Raw genomic sequence first — 24,935 nt, forward strand, 5'->3', positions numbered from 1 at the left:
CTACAGATACACAAAGTTTTGAATATGCCACTCCCCAACCACATTACCAAAGACTCTGGCCAGCTGCACTGGGCCTTTATTTACATATTCTCTGAGGCTTGTGCTGCTAAGAACTATTTTTGGCCAAAACCAAAGCACATTTATTTAAATTTATATTAAAATAACATTTAAAGCATTCAAAATTTTCAATGTTATCTCTGCCTTTTTTTACATTCATTTCTTTAGTCTGTGTAATTTGTGACACAGTGTTCATAACCTGTTTACAAGTTCTTTTTTTTATTCTTGGACATGACTTTGTTTGAATGGAATGCAGAATATTCACATCATTTCAGATATTCTTCCTTTCAAAAAACTTTGTTTCCCTTTTTCCAAACTCTACCCTGAATAAATAAATAAAATAGGTTTTAATTTCCTGTCTTTCTGTCATTGAGGTATTTTGATGCATACTTTTTGGGAATAACTCCCTGAGATAAATTCTGTTTGCTTAACATTTCTGCATATCATACCTTAGCATCACAAGTCAGGGCAGTGCAATGAAGACAATGACTTCAATGCCTTTGATGATGAATGCAGACATTTACAAACTTCCTGTGGGATCTCACCAGTCAGCATTGATACTGAGCTACAAGCAGGTATTGAATTCCCTGAGATGCCACTTAACTACACAGCTTTCACTGATTGTGAAACACTGCATGGACTCTTTTACTTAGGACACACATTATCTGGGTAGTAATTGTTTTGTCAGTATCATTTAATTCTTTTGTAAATATCATTTCCTGTTAGGAAAGGCAATTGAAAAAGTTTTCTAAAAATTATTTATTCTCTGCTTAAGCCAGATAATAGTATTTTGAAATGCTATCTGTCACTCTTATTCAAGAAAAAATGCATCTGAATTTTCCTAATAATCTGTGACCTTGGAAGTGTTATATTTTGGGTTCTGTCCTTCCAGATCCATCAGGTTACCTAGAAAAAAGTCACCTAATTCAGTGTTTATTTTCCAATTATAGATTATATGAGGGGAATACAATCCCTCAGGATGGACCGCAAGATGTAAAGGCAGGTAGCTATTAAGATCTAAGGTTTTGAGGTAGAATTCAAAGAACATATTTATTCATTGAACTTAGCTGAAAATGAAACTAAAGGAATAAAGCTAGTTTACCTGAATTTTGTGACAGTTCCCATTCGGAAATATTTTTTTGCTTTTTCCCCCATCTAAATTTCCATTCAAAATCAATTACTTTTGCTTTTTTTTCCACATATATATACAAGGATATATGTATTAAAAGAATTGATTTTCATTATGATTTCATTCAAAATATAAACTAATCAATAAATTGGTCAAATTAAAAATTCCTTTCCTTTTTTTACCTCTTCTATGTATGAATCTGTTTTAAAATGTAGGTAATCCTATAAAACTTCCCCTGCTATCTTTTAAAATATAAATAAATTTTCAATGTTTCCTTTCTAACATTCAGTGAAACAGAGGCGCTCTGCAATCAAAAGTCCAATTGTAAAAAGAAAGGACAAATAGGAGATTCATACTTCATCCATATTCTGACTATTCTGACCTTTGGATTAAGAAATATTCACCACTACTGCAGCTGAATTCTGCTCTCTGTATCCCATTCATCATGAATGTTAACTAGATTGAGTGAATTAATAATTATTTTGCTTTGTTAAAGTTGTCTCTGGAGTCTAAAGGTTGCCAAGTTCTTCCAGTCTTTGCTGATCTCTGGCAAAGCTTTCAAATTCCTGGAAATTTCCCAAGCCAACTTTGAAGCTGCAGAATGACAGCAAAAGAGTAATGAAAGAAATATCTGTGTATTATAATAATTGTACCCTATCTGTTTACACTGCTTATCTCTTCTTTGCATTCTTCTTACAATTTAATGAAATTACACTTTGACAAAAAAAAATCTAAAAGTCTTCATATGTAGATTTTATTATTTTATTCATAAACTACAGACACACACACATAAGAGGTTATTCCAGACTGCTGAAGTCTATTAATCTACCACAAAAAATATTTTCTCTTGCAGCCAGTGGACTATTACAGAGTTTGTTGCTTTAGTTTTTTGGGATGAATAGGAGGCTGAAGCTTTTTGGCAGACAGTATCTGGGACAGGCAGGAAACACAACCCATAAGACCACTTGCATGACTGAAAAATTATGAGACTCATAGGTTACTTCTGAAACCTCATAAAAATAAGTGTTTACTCAGAAATAATTCAAAACTTTGCCTTAGTTGGGATACTTTTAATGTTTCTTCCAGCCTAGTTTTTTCCTTCTTATCTTCACTCCCATCCTTTATTTTACTGCTCTGGCTTCTTATTTCACTCCCAAACACATCCCCAACTTAGCATTCCCTATTCAGACTGTTTATTTGGTCTTAGTTTCCATGTACCTAGTATTTCTTAGGAACTGCCATTTGCCACCCAGCAGTTAATTCCAGTTCTTTGTTCCAGTCTTTGAATTTTGTGTATACCGATTCAGCTGATATTATTTTGCCTTTGTCTGTTGCCAAAATCCTATGTTGCATAACAGCCTATGTACATCAATCTGTCTCCTTGATCTTCACAGGTCTTGCTCTTCTTTCTTCTGTATTTAAATGAGGTGTCTCTTTTTCTTGGGCTAAGATGATCAAATGCTGAAAGAATGGAAAAACTTTTCCTTGTTTTTATGCACTGCAGACTCAGTTGTGATACCTGTAAGCTCAGCTGGGCCTAAGGCTTTAATGATAGAATCTGAATTAAAACTTTGATTATCATAAGCACAGTAAAATTCCTATTTTTGACATAAAGGATGCATCTGCTATGCAGTTTTCAAGTCTTAAGCTTTTGTGAATGTTAGTTTATGGCGAGAAAAAAAAAAACAGAAAAAAAAGAAGAGATCATTATTTTCATTCAGCATAGGTAAAACAAAGAATATCCTTTTTCTCCAGAGGCTGAAGATCAGATTTTGCTTGTGTTTTTTGCTTTCAGGTTTTGCCAGAGTAATAGGTTCCTGCACAGGATTTCGCTGAATAGTTTTTATTACAACTGGAGCTGTCATATTTTGTGTCCTAAGCTTGATACCTTCACTTGGCTGTTAAATGCTCAAGCAGTTTTTCAGTGAGCTTTTTTTTTTTTTCCCCCTAAGATGGCTTCGAAATGGAACAGAAATCGACATTGAAAGTGATTATCGCTTCAGTTTAATAGAAGGAAGTTTGATCATCAGCAACCCCAGTGAAATGAAAGATTCTGGACAGTACCAATGTTTAACTACCAACATGTTTGGCAGTATTTTAAGCAGAGAGGCTGTTCTTCAGTTTGCATGTGAGTAACATTTTTTAAAATATTGACAAATCAGACCTTTACATTGCTTGATAAGGCACTAAGTTGTAATTTGAATCTGTTATACAAGTGACACTGACATTGTTGAGCTAGAATCCCAAAATTACAAATAAAATACTTAGTGGAAGAGAGTGATTTTCTGCAAACTTGTTACTTTTAAAATAGAATCATCAGGGAAAATAACTCTAGTACATGTTCCCAAATGGTGTACTTTAATGGCATACTTGAATACTCTGCAGTGATTTATTTCACTCATTGCTAGTTTCCTGAAACATCTATCATTTTGCCACACTCTCTGAGCAGGAAAGAAAGAACTGCAAACTTAGGAATAGAATGAGATAAAGTGCCTATTTATCTGTTGGATACTATGTATGGCTATTTTTTAAACGTATATATGTATGTAAATATATATGGTTTATGTCCTTATTTTTCCATACATATCCTTTCATACATGTACTTATACTTTCATAAAATATAAAACTGAAGGTGTTTTTATAGTTGTTAATGGAAACAAAAAAAATGTCTTACCTTTTGAAATCATCTACTAAAATATACTTTTCAGAAGCTATCAATAGTTCATGATCTCAAGTAAACGCTATGGTCTATCAAAGCATACTCTATTTCAAACATATGAGCAGGAAAAACAGGGCCAGGATTTCTCTTCAACCCTAACTTCCCCTCAGTACTTTACAGGAAGAAATCCAACATAATTTTATTATGTTTACCTAGATAAATCCTATAAAAGTGGTTTTTAAGAGGAGGAGTACAAAAAGAACTCCATCCTAGTTTCTCATATCCCGCTGAAAATAAGACAATACCGTGAAATATGAGCCAGATCTTCATATGGCCACAGCTGGAAAAATGGGTTTAAGGAGAAGTTGCCATCTGCATGTCTACTAACACATCTGGTGTTGTCAAGAACTTAGCAGTGAGGTCTGATCTTCACTTAATCCACCCCTCTCTGGTCAAGTCAGACCTCTTTAATTTATTGCTTAATTTTTATCTGCTGCATAGTCCATCACGGTGTTAGGAGATTATAGTACTATCTGCCTACTTCTGAGCTGGGAAGAATAATGACATTTGTAAAAGTTTGCTCATGCCAGGGTAGCATGTTTAAAACTCTAAGCACCACAAGAGTATCATGGTATTACTGGACTTCCATTTTAAATGTAGCTTCTGAGAAAATTCTTCTGTATTTTGTCTTTTAGACAAGAAAACTATCCTACAAAAAATATCCTGGTTAGAGAACCCAACCACTGTGTTCTTTACATGGTTCCAGCTGTCTGAACCTCAGATTTCTGTTCCCAGATCGAGAGTAGGGAAAAGAGTTGCCTTTTAACTCCAGTCAAAAAAAAAAAAATACACAGGGAAAGTGAGAGCTGTAGTTACAATAATTACATCCACAGTTCATCCAGGTCCCCATGTACTTATATTATTACCTCCTCCAATAAAATAAATTTAGATAAAGTGACCAAAAAAAAAAAAAAAGAAAAAAGAAATCAGATATTTGGTTTAGTGGGTTTATTTTAATTGGATTTTTAAGTTTATATTATCTTACACACCTACTTTTGCAGATATCAAAATTATTACAGTTTAATGTCTGAAATGTGATTTCTGTTTATTAAAGTATTTGGAAATTGTAATTAAAGTTTCTTAGGAAATTTTAATGGCAGAATGCTATTTGGAAGTGCTGCAGGACTTGCACCAGAGAAAAGGCTGTAATTAGAACATAAAAATATTTTTAAATTATAGAGTAATAACTGATTAAAGCTCTTTTAGAAGTTTGTGAGAAACTTGTTCATAAGAGCAATTTCAAGTTCAATGTGTATTTCTAACTTAATTCTATGTAGCATGATACTCTCTCTTCCGATCCTTCTTTAATGCCTGATCTTAAATAGTTGGTGTTCATGTTGAAATAATATTTGCATTATGCAGCATCTCAGATTTTAATATTATTTAATTCAAGTTGAATGATATTATTGCACTGTAAACTCATACTAACATGTCAGAAGCTTGTATCACTGAAAAGTTGTTGTAAGTAAGATCCAGTGGCTATCTTTTCCGGTGCCTCACCACCTTTATAGCTTTATAGGAAAGTATTTCTTGTTAACAGCTGGCCTGCATATGTCCAGTTGATTTCAGTAAAACAGAAAGTAAAGCATCGGAATAGATTTTTTAAGGAAATGTCCTAACCTTAAAGTAATTAAAGTAATTGGTGCTCTACAGTTTTATTAGGATATAATGGCTTGAAGAGTAATTTATAATCCCAAGGAAAAACAAAGCCATTTCTGACTATGAGAGGCAGAGCTATACATATTGCCCTTCATTTTCCTTTTCATTGCTCAAAACCATGGATGTTGATTCCAAAAGCTTAGAAACTTACTGCTTTCACTAGAAAAAAACCCAAAAATTAAGTTCCTGGAATTGTTTGAATTCATGGGCTGTGCTTCTCTGGAAAATAGTTACATCTTTGCAACTTGAAAGTTGTTCTTCTAATTAAAAAGAGAAATGGCATGCAGATAAAAGTGGAATAGGGACCATTAACCAAGGCCTTTGATACCATCTTAAGGACAAAATGTGTATTCTAAGGTGCCTAAATACCATGAAACCCAAAAAGGGAGAGCATATTTATCACAATGAGTCTTAGTTCTCTCCCACATCCATGGCTAAAAGCCCCGTTGCTATGGTTATTATCATGTAATTCAGCATTTGTGATGCATTGCAAATATAAATGCTTATGTACTATATCATTTGCATATGTGTGCACAGTTGAAAAGAGGAAATACTTGGAGATGCTTATATCATGTCTTTGGATTTGAAAGAGAAAGAGATATAAAATACTTGAAATAGCCCACTCTATCACTGGTTATTTTTATGGAGCAAAATTGGAAGACCAGTTATGTGCAGTTAAAGGTCTGCTTGAAATTTCAAACTACCACAGCAAACACTTAAGAAGATTTAAACTCGATAAAAATTCTCTTTTTTTTTTCTTTTTACTTCCTATGATGTCTCATGTCCAAGGTCATGCTGATTTATGCTATTTTTAGAAAGCAAACAAAAAAAAAAGAAAACTATCGCATTCTGTAAATGAAATTAGAAGTATATTTTTTCAATAAAAACAAAATCTAATGCATAATTGAAAAAAAGATATATGTTTCAACTTGACTATGTCTATCTGCCTTACAGCAAAACAACTGCATATTTTTGTATGTGGTTCCACAGCTTCTCTTTCGAACAGTGTCCTAATAACTTTGGCTACAACAGCAGATGTATTTTGTACTTACCTTTGCCACATGTACAATCTCTGTATTCCATTAGGTCACAAAACAAAATTGCATTCCTTTATCTGTGGATTATTCAAGCTTTCACAAGCATACCGTCTCAATGATATTTACAGCCTGGCTAAAAACCTAAAGTGGTAAGAGAAAACAAGTTCTCACCTGTCATTTATGGAACTCCTCACTGCAGTTTTATTAGTGCAATTGTCACTGGCTTTTTTTTTACTAAATCTGTTTTATTCCTTTTAATCTACAGAGAAGGACACTGATTAGATTTAATTTAAATGTCTTTTTCTGATGGATGACCTATGATAACTGACCAATGCTGTACAGAATAAGAAGCCACCCATGATGCAGACATATAAATCGATAGTTTCCTGAGGAGACAGGCTGCACACTGCCCATTCTATCACAGCACACTTTTGTCAACCTGTTAATTGACTTCGCCTACAAAGAAATTAGTTTAATCATCTATGTTTCTTTCCTTCCATCATGCTCCTTGGATACCTTATTGGGTATATATCATAATTTCCGAGCATTAATTTGTAAAGATTTGATTTATTGAAACCCCCTAGACTTGAGAAAAGCCTTTGTTTCTCATGTTCATTTCAGAAGATGCAGAATTACAAAATGGTGTTACAATAGCAATATTTGCTTCAAAATCATATCAATCTAAACAGTTTTAGGTACTATAAATGAAAGGTGAAAACTGAAGCGAGAAAAGAAATCAAAATGCAGGTAATTATACTCTCAGTCTCAAAAGTGTCCCTGATCATCCTGTAATAAACTTTTAAGTTTGTGACTGCTTTGCTCTGAAAGCATCACGGCTGTGTGAAGAATGTTAGTTACTGTGTCAGTTAAGAATAGCTACACCTACAGCAGTGACTTGCGCTACAATGTTTTTGGATTGTTTTCTTTACTATCCCAATATGCTCTCTTCAGAAAATATATGCTTAAAAGGCACCTGAAAACTATGTGTAAATACCATAAAAAGTAAATTTTGTTTAGAACTGTTTGCATTTTATTGATAAATAATTTATTAATTGAAGAGTATCATTCAGTGAGTTTGAAATGAATGTGAATTTGCCAAACTCTGCCAACAGTTTCAGCTGTTCTTTCCAGCCACAGTTTCCTACATAAATGTTCAAACCATTTACACATATCTATTTTAAAATTCTCCAACTGTAGCCCTTTCTTTTCTTAAGATGATTGGGAAATAAATTAGCTGAGTAATATTTTTTTTTTGTATAAAATTTTGAAAAAATTATGTTTGCAGTCAAAGTAGAAGTCTGGAAAATGAAATTTTTTGAATTTTAGCTGTGGGGATGCTTACTTTGTTGTATAGTGAAATATTCGGCTTATATAACTAAGTTCAGTTGTTCAAAATGCTAAGAACTTTGGCTCTAGTCTAAAAAGACATTTCACCTTAAAGTATCTGCATAATCCTTTTGAAGCTGATGGGGTGATGTAAGTCCTTAAAATTCAGCACATGCTTAAACTCTTTGTTGTTGTTAAACATAAGGCTTCCTGAAGCAATATTTGAAATAATCTGTATGGATTTGTTGCCAGTGTCATCATGACAGACACATAATGGGTTTAATTAAGCCTTCTGTCATTCATTTCCTCATTCTTTCTTTTTAAAGTGAATAAATACCTTTGAATAACAAACTTTAGGAATAAAAAATATCAGAACTTATTACAACTCATTTTAAGCAGCATTTCTTAAAGCTCTCCTGTTGGAAAAGATAGATCTTGGTACTCTGTTGTGGCTATGCTGAATTTTCATGAAAACCTCACTTAACATAGGTGACTCTGAGTCTGAAAGCAAGTATGGAGAAATCAGTAAAATAAGCAGGCCATCTAAAACTGTAAAGACAGCACCCACTCTTTCTGAAAGAATGTCAAAATCAATGAATTTTATGTTATTCAAATTTCCAAACAAATCATTGAGTATCGCCAAACAGTAAACCCTCTGGGAGTTCAGCTGTATTCAGGAGTGGTGTCCAGTGAAAGCTTTGGAAAAAAATAACTTGTTTCCTGGAACTCCCCTTCTACAGTAGGCCTTTGGAAATGGTCTCCTGACCCTGTGAACAGCAGCCTATCTGTAGTAGCATAAGATGAGCTCTGGTAGACTTCCTCTATGTTTCTGTCCCTTCTGTTCTGCTCTTGAAGCTGTCTGAAAATTGCAGTCCATTTCCATTTTTTCATTGCTACACCAGCATTTAAAGACCTAGCCTCTCCATTAGAACACTTTAAAGAGCAAAGAAAACCCAATCCTTTCCTATCTACAAAAGCAGGTGCTTTCTTTCACAAAGACAAGAGGAGAGTGGAGAAATTCTTTCATCTTCTGTCTGTTGTCTCGAATCAGTGTCCTGTCATTTCCAAAAGAGGTTCTTTGTCCTAGTAAAGTAAGCATTCCCTAGCACTGAGTGCAAATCATATGTAAAGGTTTACCTCCATATTCTAAATTTATTTACCTTCCAAGACACAGAGTACTTCTAAATTCTCTTTTGAGAATAGCCCCTAGTCAATTCTGCTAACACCCAAAATGTGACAAGAATTGTCTTGGAGAAGGCTGCTGTCCCACTAAAGAATCTCAGGTACTCTTCCAACACAGTGACACTATTTGTGATGAAAATCCAATGCAGGAGATTATTTCTTGATACCTTTCATTATATTAGCATAGCCAGATCTTCATCTGAAAGGCAAAGATTTAAGACTTTCCTTTTTCTCCCAAAATAAGTTGGCTCCTCTTTGTCCTTAGAAACAAGTAATTCATTGACTTCGTCCACTTGAATTTCCTGTGGTGAAATCATACATCACCTCAGCCTGAGAGGGACATTTAGACAACACTAAGAAACAAAACTCAGGAAGATCTAATACAGAAAATCTTTTATTTTTAATTAAAATTAACGTTTATTCTTTTGCATGATAGTACCAGAATGAATGCAGTGTGAAAAGTTGAGGTCAGACCTCTGATTAGGGATTATACATCAATACAGTGCAGATTTGATACGTACTAGGATAAGTTACTAGCTTCAGAAAGGGGTATCAGTTCTGGATGTACTCCACTGAGCAACATTTATTATCTCATTCCATTTGAATTGCACATAGGGATAACTTCAATCTCATTGATCCTCATATCCATCAAACACCAAAAAAGTATTTCCACATATTTAAGTGGAAATGAGATTTATTAATCTTGTCAAGTTCATTTATTGCTACATAAGTTTTGATGTCAAAAAAGTGTTCTGAGGTGTAAGTTCTGCTTAGTATTTTACTCTGAAAATGTATTTTACACAATACATTTTATATTTCTTGTTCTTTCGAAGAATTAATAGATGTCAGTCATGTAGAGAGACACAGTTTGAAATGCAATTACAGCAATCATTTAAAGATGCATAGTATATCTACTGACTTCTCATTTTAGCACTGTGCATTTCTCTGCAGGACTGGAAGACTGGTGTTTAACCTGTCCATAACCTAACTCACCTATCTTTCACAATCTAATCTATCATGCTAATGAATTATTAGACTTGGCATATAAATATAGATGACAGTAATTAACAGTAGCATTACTAAACAGGAGAAATTTTAAAAGGTTGAATGAGATTTTTGTGCCAAGACCAGACAACACTTTGTAAATTTCCCTCACAAGTTCTAGCTCAGACTGACTTTTGGAAAATCCTGTGTCATCTCTATACTTAGACCCTTCTAGGTGTGGCATGTGACCACTATTGCAAATTCTTTCAAATGAAAAGTTTTACTTGAATTTCTCACATGGTATTTGTAGTGCTATCATGACATTCCTGCTCTCATTTTTTCTCCCTGCTTTATCCTGACACAGATGTATTATGGCTTTCCTGAGAAACAAATCATGCTCCTGGTCTCATTGAAAAATAAAATTGTCCAACTGGTTATTCTTCTGTTTAAAGTGCAGGGGCTCAGGTACTTGTAATAGCACAAAGGAAAGAGCAGCACAAGCCTGGAAGAAGAGAGAAGTGGGCAGGGCATTTGAGCTGATTTAGGAACTGTACTCTATAAAAGCGGTGGAGTCACTTTTGATGATACTTTGGAGCTCAGGGAGGAAAACTTCTAGGAAAGAGATGAGCTCTGTCTGAGGTAATAACACTGAAGAAGTGTTACTAGTGTTACAAGTGTTATTATGAATTGAAGCCTACAATGAATAAAGGAGATTGATCATCAAAGAAACCATCTAGAAGGTAGTGAAACACATGGATAAAATGTGAATTAGGAGAAATCAAGTTGAGTTTGCCTTACAAAGGAAATGAAAAAGAATACAGATAAGTTTTTTAGTTAGATTCCTCATAATTAAAAAGAAAAGATAGTGGTATAGAATTAATCTACAACTTCAATGGTCATCTTTGCTCAGTTTTCTATAAGGACAGAGCAGCGTACACATCTGTTTCCATATAAAGCATGAGACAGCAGTAACAGAAAATTGCATTTACTTTGGGAATAAGAGAAGACAAGAATGTAAGAGTAAATCCAGACTTAAATTAGTTCCAACATCCATGAGTTCCATTCATGAAACTTATTACTTCAGTGACTAAACTTCACAACAGTGTGAAATTCCAAGGCCAATTTGTCTTTTGTCCTTCTTGATATTTTCACTAGTGTTCACAGCAGAACTCTTCATTAAATCACCTAAAGCTGCGAAGATGGGAAGTTTTCTCAACATGGAAGTTGTATTCTCAACTGAATAATTATATATTTTATTTATAGTGCTTTGCATTCAAAATCATTAATATAATAATATAACTGTTGATTTTTTTGCCATTTCTTGTAATTATTTTGAGAATAAAATCAAAATAATTTCCAAAAATAAATAATGACCAGTGATAATTCCATCATCAAAAGCTTTTGAAGATAACCACCATATAATGATAATGTCAAGTTCTGTAACATGATAGTCTTAAATTCTGTGAGACTGGGTAGTTTTTTTATGTCTACCATCAGCATCTAACAGTTTACAATTTCTTCTACACTGGTTTTAAATGTCACATGTTAAAAGTTGTTTTCATAGGACATGTTATATATATATATAAAAAGAAGCAAATTCTTTCTATAAACTGTGCTGTAATCTGTCTCCATATGCAGACACACACACAAAGAGCTAAACAGAAAAAATCCCCCAAACAAACCTTTTAATTAGGTTTCAACCCTATATCTCATCAAGCATGGAAACTAGTAAAAATGTCCTCAGGAATCTATGAATATGTAAATCCTGAGCCCACCTACATACCTACCACACTAATTAAAACAAAATTTATTAGGTCAGAAATTTATATATTGTGTGTCTAGCTACGCATTAAATCTTACAGTAAATTTTATTAGAGTTGCAAGGTCAAACATCCAAGCTACAGGATGAGGGATTCATCATTGTCTATACAGTCTGAATTTTGCCTTGAATTCTGGAGTCCTGAAATATAGAATTGTCACACAATCTCTTTTTTGGGGATTTGAGGTTTCTGGTGGTTTTTTGTTTGTTTGTTTGTTTGGTTTTTTTTTGGGGGGGTGTATTTTTTTTCTATTTTTTTTTTTTATTTTTCTTTTTTTTTTTATTAGACACACTAGACTCTTTCAGGTCACAGAAGAATTACTGTGCCCTTACTGAACAGTGTTCTATTTTCTATTGTTCAGTGCACAGCCCCCTGCCTTCATTAATTCAGACTATTCAAAATCTACTCTGAGGACAAAATTAATTTCCTCGGAAGCCTTTTATGGTGCTCATCATTACAGCATCTAAGTGCTTCATGAACATTAATACATTTATTTTTACAATGTTCCTGTGAACCGAGTAGATATTACCATCTCTTCTTTTTAAATGGAAAACTATGACATGAGAGATTAATGTAAAATATCCAGTAATTTGGGGAACTGTACATGAGGTCAACAGGAGCTGCTTTTCCCAAGTGCTTAGCTGATCCAGAACTGATCACTCTCCTATTCATCACTCTAAGCAGTCTTTTTGTCAGCTTTTGTATCTATCATATCTCAACCCTGCATCTGGTTTCTGATCTCTCCCCTGTTATTGATAAGGCTACTGATGCCATTTCCACTCTCCTTATTTACTGAAATCATCTGTTTGATCAAGAAGGCTAGTAGCATCTTTCCACCTCTATTTTAGTCTCCATGTACACATTTTGCTTAATTGCCTGCAGTTCCTCTGTCTCCCATTTCCCACTTCCTGGCTCCTAAGCTCTCTTTCCTTGTTCATATTCAATACCTTCTATAACATGCTTTTCATTCCATAACCTCCTGCATCCTCAACCGACTGAATGGACACTTAGCTGCATTTTAACTAGAAATAAAAGTACCTAAAACAGAATCATACAATGGAAAGATTTTTCCATCTTAATCACTGTAGTTTCTATCTGTTGTGTTTATAGTATTGGATGGATCTCCTGACAGAAGTGATTTTTTTTTATTTGAAATTTTTCTATATCTTCAGGCTAAATGACTTAAATTGCCCTTCCATTAGCTCTCATAAGAGGACCAAATACTTGAATAGCACCTTGCAATACATTCAGTAAGAACTTTTACTGATAATTCAGTGTTTTCTCTTCTAAATTATTAAATTACTACAGATGACGCTATAATGAAACAGGTGCCTCTTGGATAAATTTCTGCCTGGAGTGACACTCGTAATTAAATACTTTCCATATATAAACACTTCTATTTTTACTATGAGATTTCAAGCATCTTCACTCATTAACATAGATTAACTCTGTGTTTTGGTTAGTGATTGCAAGACTGTCATTTTTAAGTCATCCTTTATTCAATCATCCTCTGAATTCCATTTTTTCCTGTCTTTGCCTACTATATTCCTTTATGGCTCACAAATGAAAGACTATTCCTCCATTGAAATGAAAGCATGAGAAATCAAGAAAATATTAATGCATGATTGTTACTAGCTATGATGTGCCACAAATGTGAGAAATAACTCTTTTAAAATTTTTCTTAGTTTCAGAGCTGGTTATATAAGGTCTGGTAACATGTAGTACTCTGATATTGGAAAGTGGAACAGCCATTAATTTTTAATTAAATCTTAAAACTGCCATTACCTCATTAAAATCAGATCTGCTAAAAAAGTGAAATTATCACGGATAAAAGATGTCAGTGAATGTAAAAGCTGAGCAGAAATATTGGTAAGAAAATCATAGCTAGCGGAATGAAAGAAAGTATTTTCAATTCAAGTTTGCCTTGTGGCAATCTCAACAGGAAAGCCAATCCTTTAAGTACTTTATCCTGCCAAACAGAGTCACCAGCAGTTCACTCTAAGTCACTGAGTTAGCATTCAGGATAAAGATCTTTGCTGTATATTTTGGTCAAAGTTCTCTAAAATATAGATTTTTGTGCTATGTGAAACAAGGATGTTTAAATACTGGTTTCACAGGAGATTTAAGCACTTCTTTTCTTGTTAGACTAAAATTGACTCTTTTTAAATTTCTTTTATGGTAAGATTCCAAAGCAATATATTTTGGAGTCAATGAAACATGTTCTTAATAAAATCATTTTTTTTAATACATTGGTTAAGAATATCCTGTTATCGTGAAATAAAGTAGTTTTTACAGCAATTTAAATACTTCAAATTTGACTTTGTACCATTTTATACTACAAATATATGAAATTCATATCTATATGTTATGTGTATATAGACTTGGCAAAACTTGACCCAATGCTGTCAAAACTAAAAGTCTAAATAACTATTTTTACATATAAGAATTGTAAAAAATATACTGAGACATAAATGCCATTTTCTTATTTTTTTTTCTGAAAAGTGTGACACTAAGTCTCTAATTTCTGCTCTAGTTATTCAATTGGAGTGAAGTTATAAGAAGGCAATTTAAAAAGGAAGGAAAGGCTGCATGTAAAGTTGTAGTGAAACTGACACTATTCATCTAAACTCTGTCCTTCTCTTCCACCAAGCTCTTCCATACGGCTTGTCCTTAAATAGGTCCACAGCCTATAAACCATGTTTGTTTACTTTACCTGCCTGATGAGAAAGGTGTGCACATGCTGCCTTATCACACAGACCTACAGTGAAACTTGCAGCCCAGAAGCTGACCTTTATTTCCTGTTACTTTGTATACACTCCAAAATCTATGACCATAATACATAGCCAAACCGTTCCCTGGGTAAAGATTTATATAAAAGAGTGTATAGTAAAAAATACTAGAAACAGAAGAGACAAAGAAAAACTATCCAAATGCAAAATCTGTGGATTCTCTGACTGTTTTAAATGAACTTTTTGTCAGACCAAAAACACAAAAAGAAACATACTTTACAAAGTTAATTTAAGAAAGACAGTAAACATTATTTAAGACCAAATTAAACAGAGTATGTTTTGGAGACATAGATCTAAATTATGTATAAAATTTGTTGAACCTTGAAGAAAAAGGAATGAAATTCAAATGTTTACTTTCACAGCATCACAGGTACCTTATTAAATTTAAATAAAATATTTTCTCAGATAAATTTAAATAAATAATGTGAATTGGACTCTATGATCCTTATGGTTATATCCTGACTTGAAATGTGCTATGATTAATTGAATAGAAGTAAAAAACACTGAATTGAATTAATAAGAATTTTGAAAATAGAGTATTTTAGGGACTTGTTACAGTCATATCTCAGAAACAAAGAATGGTTGGGTTTGAAGGGATCTTAGATATCACCTACTTCCAACCCTACTGCCATTGTCAGAGACACCTTACACTGGTCAAGGCTGCTCAAAGCCCCATCTGATCTGACCTTGGATACTTCCAGGGATAAAGCATCCACAGTTTCTCTGGGCAACCTATTACATTGCCTTAACACCCTCACCGTAAAGAATTTTTTTCCTAATTCCTAATATAAACCTACTCCCTTTCACAGTTTAAAGCCATTCCCACTTGTGCTGTCACTAGCCTTCCTGATAATGAGTCTCTTCCCATCTTTCCTGTAGGCCTCTTACCATTAATTTTAAAAACAGTCATATATTAGCTTCCAAAGTAACAAATCATAGAATCACAGAATCACAGCTGGAAGGGACCCTCAATGTTCATCAAGTCCAGCTCTTGGCTCTACACGGGATCATCCCCAGGAGTCACACCATATGCCCAAGAGCGTTGTCCAAACACTTCATGACCTCTGTCAGGCTGGTGCTGTGACCACTTCCCTGAGGAGCCTGTTCCAGTGCCCAACCACCCTCTGGGTGAAGAACCTTTTCCTGAGATCCAGCCTAAACCTGCTCTGAGTCAGCTTTGTGCTGTTGCCTCAGGTGCTGTCACTGGTCACCACAGAGCAGAGATCAGTGTCTGCCCCTTCTCTTCCCCTCACAGGGAAGCTGCAGACTGTAGTGAGGTCTCCCCTCAGTCTCCTCTTCTCCAGGCTGAACAGAGCAAGTGACCTCTTCATGCAGAATAAAATGGACATATCCTCACCAGACAGAATTTTTTTTTAATACATCTGGTTTTGTAGGTATTACATTTAGACACATAGTGCATAAAATTGTTCATTTCATCTTTCTAGGAGAAATACTATTTAAAAATAATAAGTATTGACATCAGTTATTTTATACATCCAGCTGCTTGCAACCCTATCTAATAAGCTTGTTTTAAAGTTCTTTCACATCCTACAAAAACATTTTAAGTTCTGTAAAATATATAATGGTTTGGGGTTTGTTTGTTTTAGATAACCAAGATTTTCAGATCATTTACAAAGATTTCTTATGTTCAAACTTTATCAATTCAGAGCCTAGCACTCTGTGGCAGTGCATTGAAATGAAGAAAACATTCATCAGTCTACTTCAGTTAGTCAGGGCTGCCAAGTTTTATTCCTTTTTTTTATTTTAATCTTATTGAGTATCTTGAAGTATGATGAGTTTTCTAGGATATTGCTTATGTTTTCTTGTTTATTCTCATCTCAGTTAATAAAAACCAGTCAAGGCAAGTGAATCAGTCACTGATGCATAAAACTCAAACCAAATATTTTCTAAAAGCAAGAAAAACTGTGGATTAGCAGCTGAAAAATCTGTAAATTATGTTTGTCATAGAGTCCCATGCGTTCAGTATTGATGGTCTTAAAATGCTTTCATCCACTTCAACTGATCCTTTTTTACAGATAGTAATTATGACTGATGTCTTTTAAGCAGAGACTGCAGATATGTCTGTTGCTGCTATGAAAATGCAAGTGAACTAGGTCACTGCTGCAATATGCTGCAATGTGTCTTCATTTTGTAAATGTTTTAGATTCCAGAGGATTTACTTCTGGGTTTGGTCAAATCTACCTTAATACTGAAATGAAATATTTATACTGGACTTACTACAATCAGGTGGTCATTTTGTTTGACAAATTGGGTCACCTTTAGGGGAATTAACAGTTTGTGAGCTGCAAACTCATTTGAGTGAGCACCACAATATTGGCACACATGGGCCAATACTGTAGCAATGACACAATGTACACTGGAAAGTACATTCTCCTCAACCAGAAAACGTGAAATATCAGACTTTGGTCCTGAACTCAAAAAAAAGGTTTCTGTAGAACTCTAGAAGGGGAAAACAAACATCATGGAAACCATTTTCCATCAGTAATGTCACAATTTGAGAAAGCTTTTCCAAATGTCTTCTCACTATTTTACTATATTTTACTATTTTACTTTAAGTAATTTGTTCATACAAGTTCCTGGGAATGCCCTGGTAAAAATAAATATGTGGACAGAGATCTAAATGCAAGTAATTTGTGTACTAAAGACATTTTACTTTCTTCAGTGTTAGTAATTATTTTTTCTGTGCAAAAGAGACAGCTGAAATTGGTGACATTGATTTTCAAGATGGGAGGAGGAAATAGGCAATGTCTTGAAACCTAGTTCGAAAACTAAATTATTAGTATACATCTCATATCTCTGTCTATTCTGAGTTATTACATCAATGGAACATACAGTCTGGAATTTGTATCCACGGCTTGTTTTGCTGCTAGAAGGGTCTTCTTTGCTGATTTCATGTAATTTATCTGAGGTGCAAACACCAAGGCTGTGAAAGATAAATGTGATATGATACCTAAAATTAAGTTGGAAGCAATTACAAAAAGAGTGGATTTTATATATCTTACTGACATTTCCTACAAGTAAAATACCTACAGGAGCAACTTTACATTCACGGTTTGTACCTGTCTGATAGAAAAAGTTGCAAAAAGTATAAAAACCTTTTATACTTAAGCATAGGCATTTTGAAAAAGGACTATAATAAAAAGTTTACAAGTTTCAGTGTTTGAATTATAATGCCTGCAAAGATGATGTTTCCGCTTCAGCTCTTTAAAATACTGCTTGAAATAGGAATGCATTTAGGCACTTAAGGTTTGATTTATAAAACTTCTATTTACTTTTATGCAGGCTCTTTGCATAATTTACTTGGCAAAAGTAGAAGAGTTTTAGTTTACATAAATCATATTATTCTTTGCTTTTTTCATGGAAACTTATGGAGGCTATGTCATCATTCTTATTTCAAGAACGTGCGTTAAGAAAAAAAAGGGTTGAAGGTGTGAAAGAACTGTGGTAATCTCAGACTCCATGAGCAGACTACACTGCAATATATTTTATTGAAACAAAAATAGTGGAAATATTTTACAACAACGTGCAGAAACTAGAGTTTCCAGGAGAAAGGTAAGACAGAAAAAAAAAAAAAAAATTCCACTTTGAAACAATGTGTTTGGTCTGATTTGGAACTTCCAGGATATTCACTATGAACTTCTTTGCTAGGTGATTTCTCCATTTTCTGAAAATACATTGTTAAAATAATGTTAAGTACTACACAGAACAGCTTAGCCGTTATCTAGTTTCTCAATGGTTTTTACACATGAGAGCTGTGAGTAAATGACTAGAGTATAAGCAGAAAACTGATTACCACTTCTGTAAGTGTTCCCAAATTCTATCACATTCTAGATTTGGGTCAAGGGGGAGAATATAATTTTCCATTACTGTATTTTCTGTCAGAAAAGGCCAAACACAACAAACTGAGAAGAAATTTATTGAGATAACATATAGATATGGAAAATGAGACAGTTGATCTGATGACAGTTGATATGTAAGAAAAAATTATGTATCCAATAACTTTTTTGCCTTAATTTTACACTGGAAATTTTTTCTCACATCTTTTGAGTCCCAGAATCTCCAGGCAGGAACTGTCAAAACTAAGCTCCACCCATCAGAGGAGAATAGAATTAAAATAATAGAATAGAATAGAATAGAATAGAATAGAATAGAATAGAATAGAATAGAATACTCCATATATCAAGGGGGTTTATGCAAAAGATACAATAGACTTTTTACCAGGCTTCATAGTGGTAGGACAAGAGAAAACAGGAAGAGAGTAAATTTAGATTAGCTATTAGGAAGAAATTCTTTACTGTGAGGATTGTGAGGCATTGGAACATATTGTCCAGAGTAAGTGGTGATTGTCTGGGTTCCCCTGGTTTACAAACTTATGTGTTGCAAGTCCAGGTTGATGTCCCTGGAAATGGTTCCTGTATTTTCTTGATAGTCCATCAATTAGTGTAACTGCTGAGGTTTGTTTCCTCTCGTTTTCACCACATTTATTTGTTCAGGTGTGTGTCTCCTTAGATGTTTTTTTTCTGGTTTCCCTCTTTTCCTTTAGTTTCCTTCCTAGTTGACAAGGTCTGCTGACAGAAAACCTTGCTGGAATAAATGCTCTTACAATCTCACTTGCCTTCATCAATTAGTGTGGTCAACTAAGTTTTGTTCTTATGATTTCTCTGTATATTATGTCCTTTTGCATTGAGAAAGGACCTTAACCAGATATTCTTGAAGAAGGAGTCCTTCTTCTTCCACGTACTATTACAAATATGACTAGAGAGGAAAAGTTGCATCATTTCTTCACCAAGTTATGATTCTTTCACACCTCTTCTATCCCCCTTTCTGCTCATATGCAGAAGCATGCAAAAATATTAAAGGAAGCTTAAGGCAAAAATGTTTCAAATAATCCCAATAACAACAAAAGCAATGTCAAAATTGCTCTTTTATACTTTCTCAGCTGTTTATTCTTTCAAGCAATGTCAGTTCAAATTGTGCTTTCCCCCGAGTGTTAAATAAATGTAGAAGCATTTGGAGCATTAAAGCAGTCTCTTAATGTACTTTGCAGTAATTTTCCTTTCATCCTGAGCTGCTATGCGTTGTTGTCATAGCTATCATGAGAAAGAAATCTCTGCTACTCATAAGCACTGTGAACCCACATTCCATTTGCATGAATTTGCACGACATAATGTTTCTTGGGTTTATACCAGATAATTTTTTCTCCTGCTCTTGAGTTCCATATCTCACAAATACTTTCCTAAAAGAAGCAAGTAGATAGTAACCCACCAATTTGTAGTAACCATAGCACACATATTTTCATTTTTTTATTCTCTTCTCTTCTCTGCAGTATCTCAATATCTGAATTCACATTTTTCAATCTACCTGTAGCAGATATTATACAATGGCATAACATCACTTTTTCAGCTCACCTAAAATTGGCTGCTTGCAGCTTTTCTACATCTCACTGTAAGCACATAGGTCTGGATTTTAAAGTGTGAGCTAACTTTAGTGTTAGTGTGAACTAATAATAACTAATTAACCCTGTTGAAATTGTTGCTAATCAACTAGTGAAATGTCACAGAAGCAATGTGTAAGCATATATGTGTATTCAAAATGTGATATATGATTTATATTTATCTAACTGATAAATATGGATATTCAAATGTGTGTATATCCATATTATATCATTATTATATTATTATCCATACATATCATATATATGTATACATGTGCATGTACATATACATATAAATTTTAAATTTCTGAGCCAGTCATTATTCCCAGACTTCTATACTTAATCTCATTTTATTTAGGACTGATTTATTTGACATATTTTTTATGCTATTTTCTCTCTCTCTATGTTCATTGGGCCATATTTGTTCAAAGTTTTATAAGGTAGCAGCTGAGCCAGGTAATAGTGGGGGATTCCAAAGCTGAGAAGTACATTGAGATCTTCTGAAAAAGAAACATGTAATGTGAAGGAGATGTGAACCACAGAATTTACAAAATGTTGTAATGGTCATTGCCTGCTGTTAGCCTCCAAATTTCCCTCTGTTAAATTAAATTTTAATTGATTTTTCTTTCTCTAGAGATGATTGAGATAGCATCTTGAGGTTGCTCTGAATTTTCAAGGGACTGGCTCCTCCTGCACTAATTTGACCAGATATCTTTTCGCCATCAGAAGACAAGTCATTGGTTCTTTTAGAATATAGACTGAAGAGATGTAAAATTTTGTATTTAGTAGACTGTCTCCTGACAGGTTCAGTTAGGTAGGTTAAAAAGCTCCGATTTTTATGAAGATTTTCATTAAAACAATATAAAAAATATCCCAATAAGTAATGATTGTAAGGTTATCTTTTCTAGTCCTGTGAGAGGAATATCAAGAAAAATCCACCTGTTCTTCCTACACAGCAATCTATATACTATATTCCTGTCATCACAACTGCTTTAAGTCTGATGGAAAACTACAGAGATTGCTAAGGAACTGGATTGACATATGGCTTTTGCCACCTGCATGAATTCCAAAGGACACAGATCTTCCCATGAAGTTCAATCACTCACAGAAGCACTTTCAGATTAAAAAAACCCCAAAAGTTCAAGAGAAAAAAGCAGTTGTAAGTTTTCTTCAGAAGTTTATTTTCTCTTCTGTATCTATCTGTAGTATTTCCCATCTGAGACTTAGAAGGGTCAGGATTTTTGAGCTCTTTTGTCTGAAAGAAATAAAGGGGTTATTATTGACACCTATAAGCTTTAGGATGTAGTACAATATTTCCTGGGGTGCTGTTCTTTGTTGCTCTTTCATGAGCCACATTATCATATGGATCAGCCCTTGGTGGCAGTTGGTGTCTCCATGGTACTTCTATTCTAAGGGAATGATTATTTTGAACTATTCCAGCTTCCATTTTATTGAAACTCTTAATCAAAAATTAAGGCTATTCTTCCATACTGACAGTATGAAGATTCCTGATCTTTTCCATCCTGGAGCGCATATGCTGGGGTGAACAACTTAAAAAGCATCTTGATGGACGGGGGAAGATTTGGAGGAGTAAAAAAACAGATCTTGTTCTAAAAAAATGAAATTTTTTTTTAGCTCTACATTGGAAAGATACTGGCACAGTGATATATAAGCAATAAGACTGCAATTTAGCAGGAGAAGGAGCAAAAAAATCCAGCATTTTAAACTTAAAAGTACTGATTTTTAATGGGTATAAACATCAGCCTCACAGAGAGGAAAAACAACAATTGGAGGAACTTGTCTAGAGAATGAGAGTAAATTCTTACTCTTTTTATTTTTTTTTTTAAGGGGTGTCTATTTCAAAACATTAATTTTGAAAATTTCTGTAGTTCACATTACACTGGAGTTATAGTAGATGATTGGGATGGTAATTCCTTATTTATTACTTCTTAATATACCTGAAGATGTTTAAAAATTACTTCTATATTTTTAACTCTTACATTATCTGTTGGGAATAATATGGCAGTTATTAATTTGCTGAATGCTGGCTAAAGACAGTAAAGATAAAACTTTCACAAATGATCCTTCATTAGAAGCACTTATGACAGCTTGATTTATTGATATACCTTAGGGTATGTAGTCTGATAAGTTGTTTGACTTTGACATACCATATTTTTACACACAAGATGTCTGAAATTTGTTTTCTCACATTTTCTCTTTTCCAGTCAACTGCATATAAGGTGCCTGATTTATTTTCAGTGACAAACCCAGTGCTAACCTTGCCATGTCTAACCATATAAAAGAGATTCTGACATTTAGATATAAAGTAAGTGGCCGCTAATGCTACCAAAAATATTAGCAATTCATTTTTATTTTCCCTATATTTTAGTCCTAAATTGTCCAGCACCAAGAGGCAGTTTGCTATCTTTACTCTTCTGGCAGAGAGTTTCCTTGGAGATATTCTAAACTTGATCAGTCAGGGCAACTTGATCAAGGCTGGTCCTGCTTTTAGCAGACAATTGTACAGGATCTCCAGGGATCTCTTCCAACCAGAATTAGTATATGACAGTTTTATGCAGGAGAAAGGAAAAGTTTCTTAGTGAAAGTGAGGCTCCAGTTCCAAATCTAAATAAAGTTAACTTGCTGTAGGCTGGATAACCTGTGACACATATTTGGCCATCCACACTCACTGTCCTCCAAATAGAAAAATATAATGCAAGATATCTTGTTGCTTTAGATGTGAGCATGAAATAATATAACATAGAACTGGCTTGAACTGCTGATAGCTGTGTACAGACATACAGTGGTAGGGAAGGTGTTGACATGTGCAGAGGGAAGCTGGAGCCATGAAGACATGTCTCTGCACAAAAATTTTCTGCATTTCCAGTTTCAAGGGTGGACAAAACTCAGCAATGCTGTGTTCTGCAGTTACATACTGTGAAGAGCAGCAGCTCCTAAACTGTTTTCCTCTGCAATGCTAATGATGATAATTTTACATACCCACAAATGTTAAGCACTGGTCTCGATGATGTTTCAGTGGAAAGAGTTGAATGCCCAGAAATTATTTAGACAAAAATGTAATAAGTATGTGGGTCACAGCTTGATTTTTGAGTAGATAATATCAATAAAATTCTTGCTGATGTAAATGACAGAAAAATTTAAGCTTACAAATATAATGTCTTCCTGCCTCTAACAGGGACCACACAGTGATTAGATTACATAATTTATCTGAAAGAATTGAAATTCGTTGCCAGGGTGTGTTGAATGTCACAATTGTCCCCTGAGATCCTTGTATTTGACAAAAGCACAGGATGCCCATTTACCCGAGCTGGAGAGGCTCATACTTTTCACATTAAGAGATTCTGACTGCCTGTGTCACAGTACGTAAATTGCAGTAATTTTGGGTTGTTTTTTTTTTAATATAGAGGCAAGGCATTACTTCTTTTTCATTATTTCAATAATAATGTCAAAATATTTTAAAGGCTTTTTAAATATAATTATTTATATCTACATGGTAATATGTCAATTTTCAAAAATTGAAAATTAAGTACTTGGATGCTTAGCAGATAACAGTGTCTGCTGATGATATACATTTATTCCATGAAAGGACAAATTGATATTTTGTCCAGTTTCAGGCTAGCCAGTAAAGACATTAGGAAGTTCAGAAGAATTCAGGAGAATCCACCAAGTGGTGAGGGCTGAAGCACTTGCCACCTGATAAGAACGTGGGGGAGCTGGGTTTGTTCATCCTGGAGCAGAGATGGGACCTAGCAGAACCTCCCAGTGCCTACCGAGGGTTCACAAGACTTTTCAAAGTGGTGATTACAAGGAAGAAAAGAGAAAATAGGCAAAAAGTGGAGTGAAAATCATGAGAAGAAACATTTTGTCTATGAGGACAGCTAAGCAGTAGCACAGATTCCCCAGAAAGGAGATTTTCAAGACCTGGCTACATGAAGTTCCAAGCAACCTGGTCTAACATTTTGGGTGACCTTACTTAAACAGGGAATGTGTGCTCAAGGACCTCCTGAGCCCACTCCACTCTGAATTATTCTCTCATCCTTTGATTTTTCTGACTTCCATATTCTGTGTGTTGCTCCTGCTAGATAAGTTTGACGGTGGTATTGCAAGTATCACGTCTGTATTGTTAAACTTAAGTGAAATACACTTCAGAGTAGGGCTGTGCAATATTTTCAGTTTATTCAGAAGACAAAGACATGTATTTTCATTTTCTACAAGATAGGTAGAAAGCACTTTGGCACCAATTTGGATTACACAGAGAAGCTGGAATAAAAAAACCCAACACTTCTGTGCATTGAATTAAATATAGAAAATGCATTTAAGGGTGGCTTGAATCTTTAACTGTAGGAATAACATAAAATAGAATGTTAATCACCTAGCTTCAGATCTTTGAAATATTGTTAGGAGGGGAGTTACTGTTAGTTTAGGAGTTTCAGCAACTGATGTTTATTTAGGGGAGAAAGTCAAAATAAAGAGTGAGCACAGTAAGAGAGTTTTTTCCCCGAGTCCTGTGAGCTTGCTGATATGACAGAATATCTAAATGACAAACTGTCTCTTCAGGTTTTCAAAATTTGGCTGAATGTATAGTTAAAGGGTAGAAGACATATAGTATCCTCAAGAAATATCAGCTTTAGTTTTAAACTACTGAGTTTACATATGCCCTGAAAAGAAATGAAAGACAGATCTTTAAACTTAGAAGAAATAGACATATATACAGCGGGACTTGTGTCATCTGGTCCCGTGGCACTGTGGCATTTGAA

At 34.2% G+C, this 24,935-nt stretch overlaps 1 protein-coding gene across 8 annotated transcripts in view; it reads left to right on the forward strand.

Moving 5' to 3' along the window:
• CNTN5 (contactin 5) overlaps positions 1 to 24,935 on the forward strand; it is a 591,904-nt gene that overhangs the window by 372,987 nt on the left and 193,982 nt on the right. For all 8 annotated transcript variants that reach the window (XM_021529320.3, XM_077781341.1, XM_021529327.3 and 5 more), the window contains one exon: positions 3,139 to 3,314. In XM_021529320.3, the coding sequence (XP_021384995.2) occupies positions 3,139 to 3,314 (176 nt within the window). The remainder of the gene's footprint in view (positions 1 to 3,138; positions 3,315 to 24,935) is intronic.

This window comes from Lonchura striata, chromosome 2 (assembly GCF_046129695.1).
Source record: "Lonchura striata isolate bLonStr1 chromosome 2, bLonStr1.mat, whole genome shotgun sequence".
Classification (NCBI taxonomy): Eukaryota; Metazoa; Chordata; class Aves; order Passeriformes; family Estrildidae; genus Lonchura; species Lonchura striata.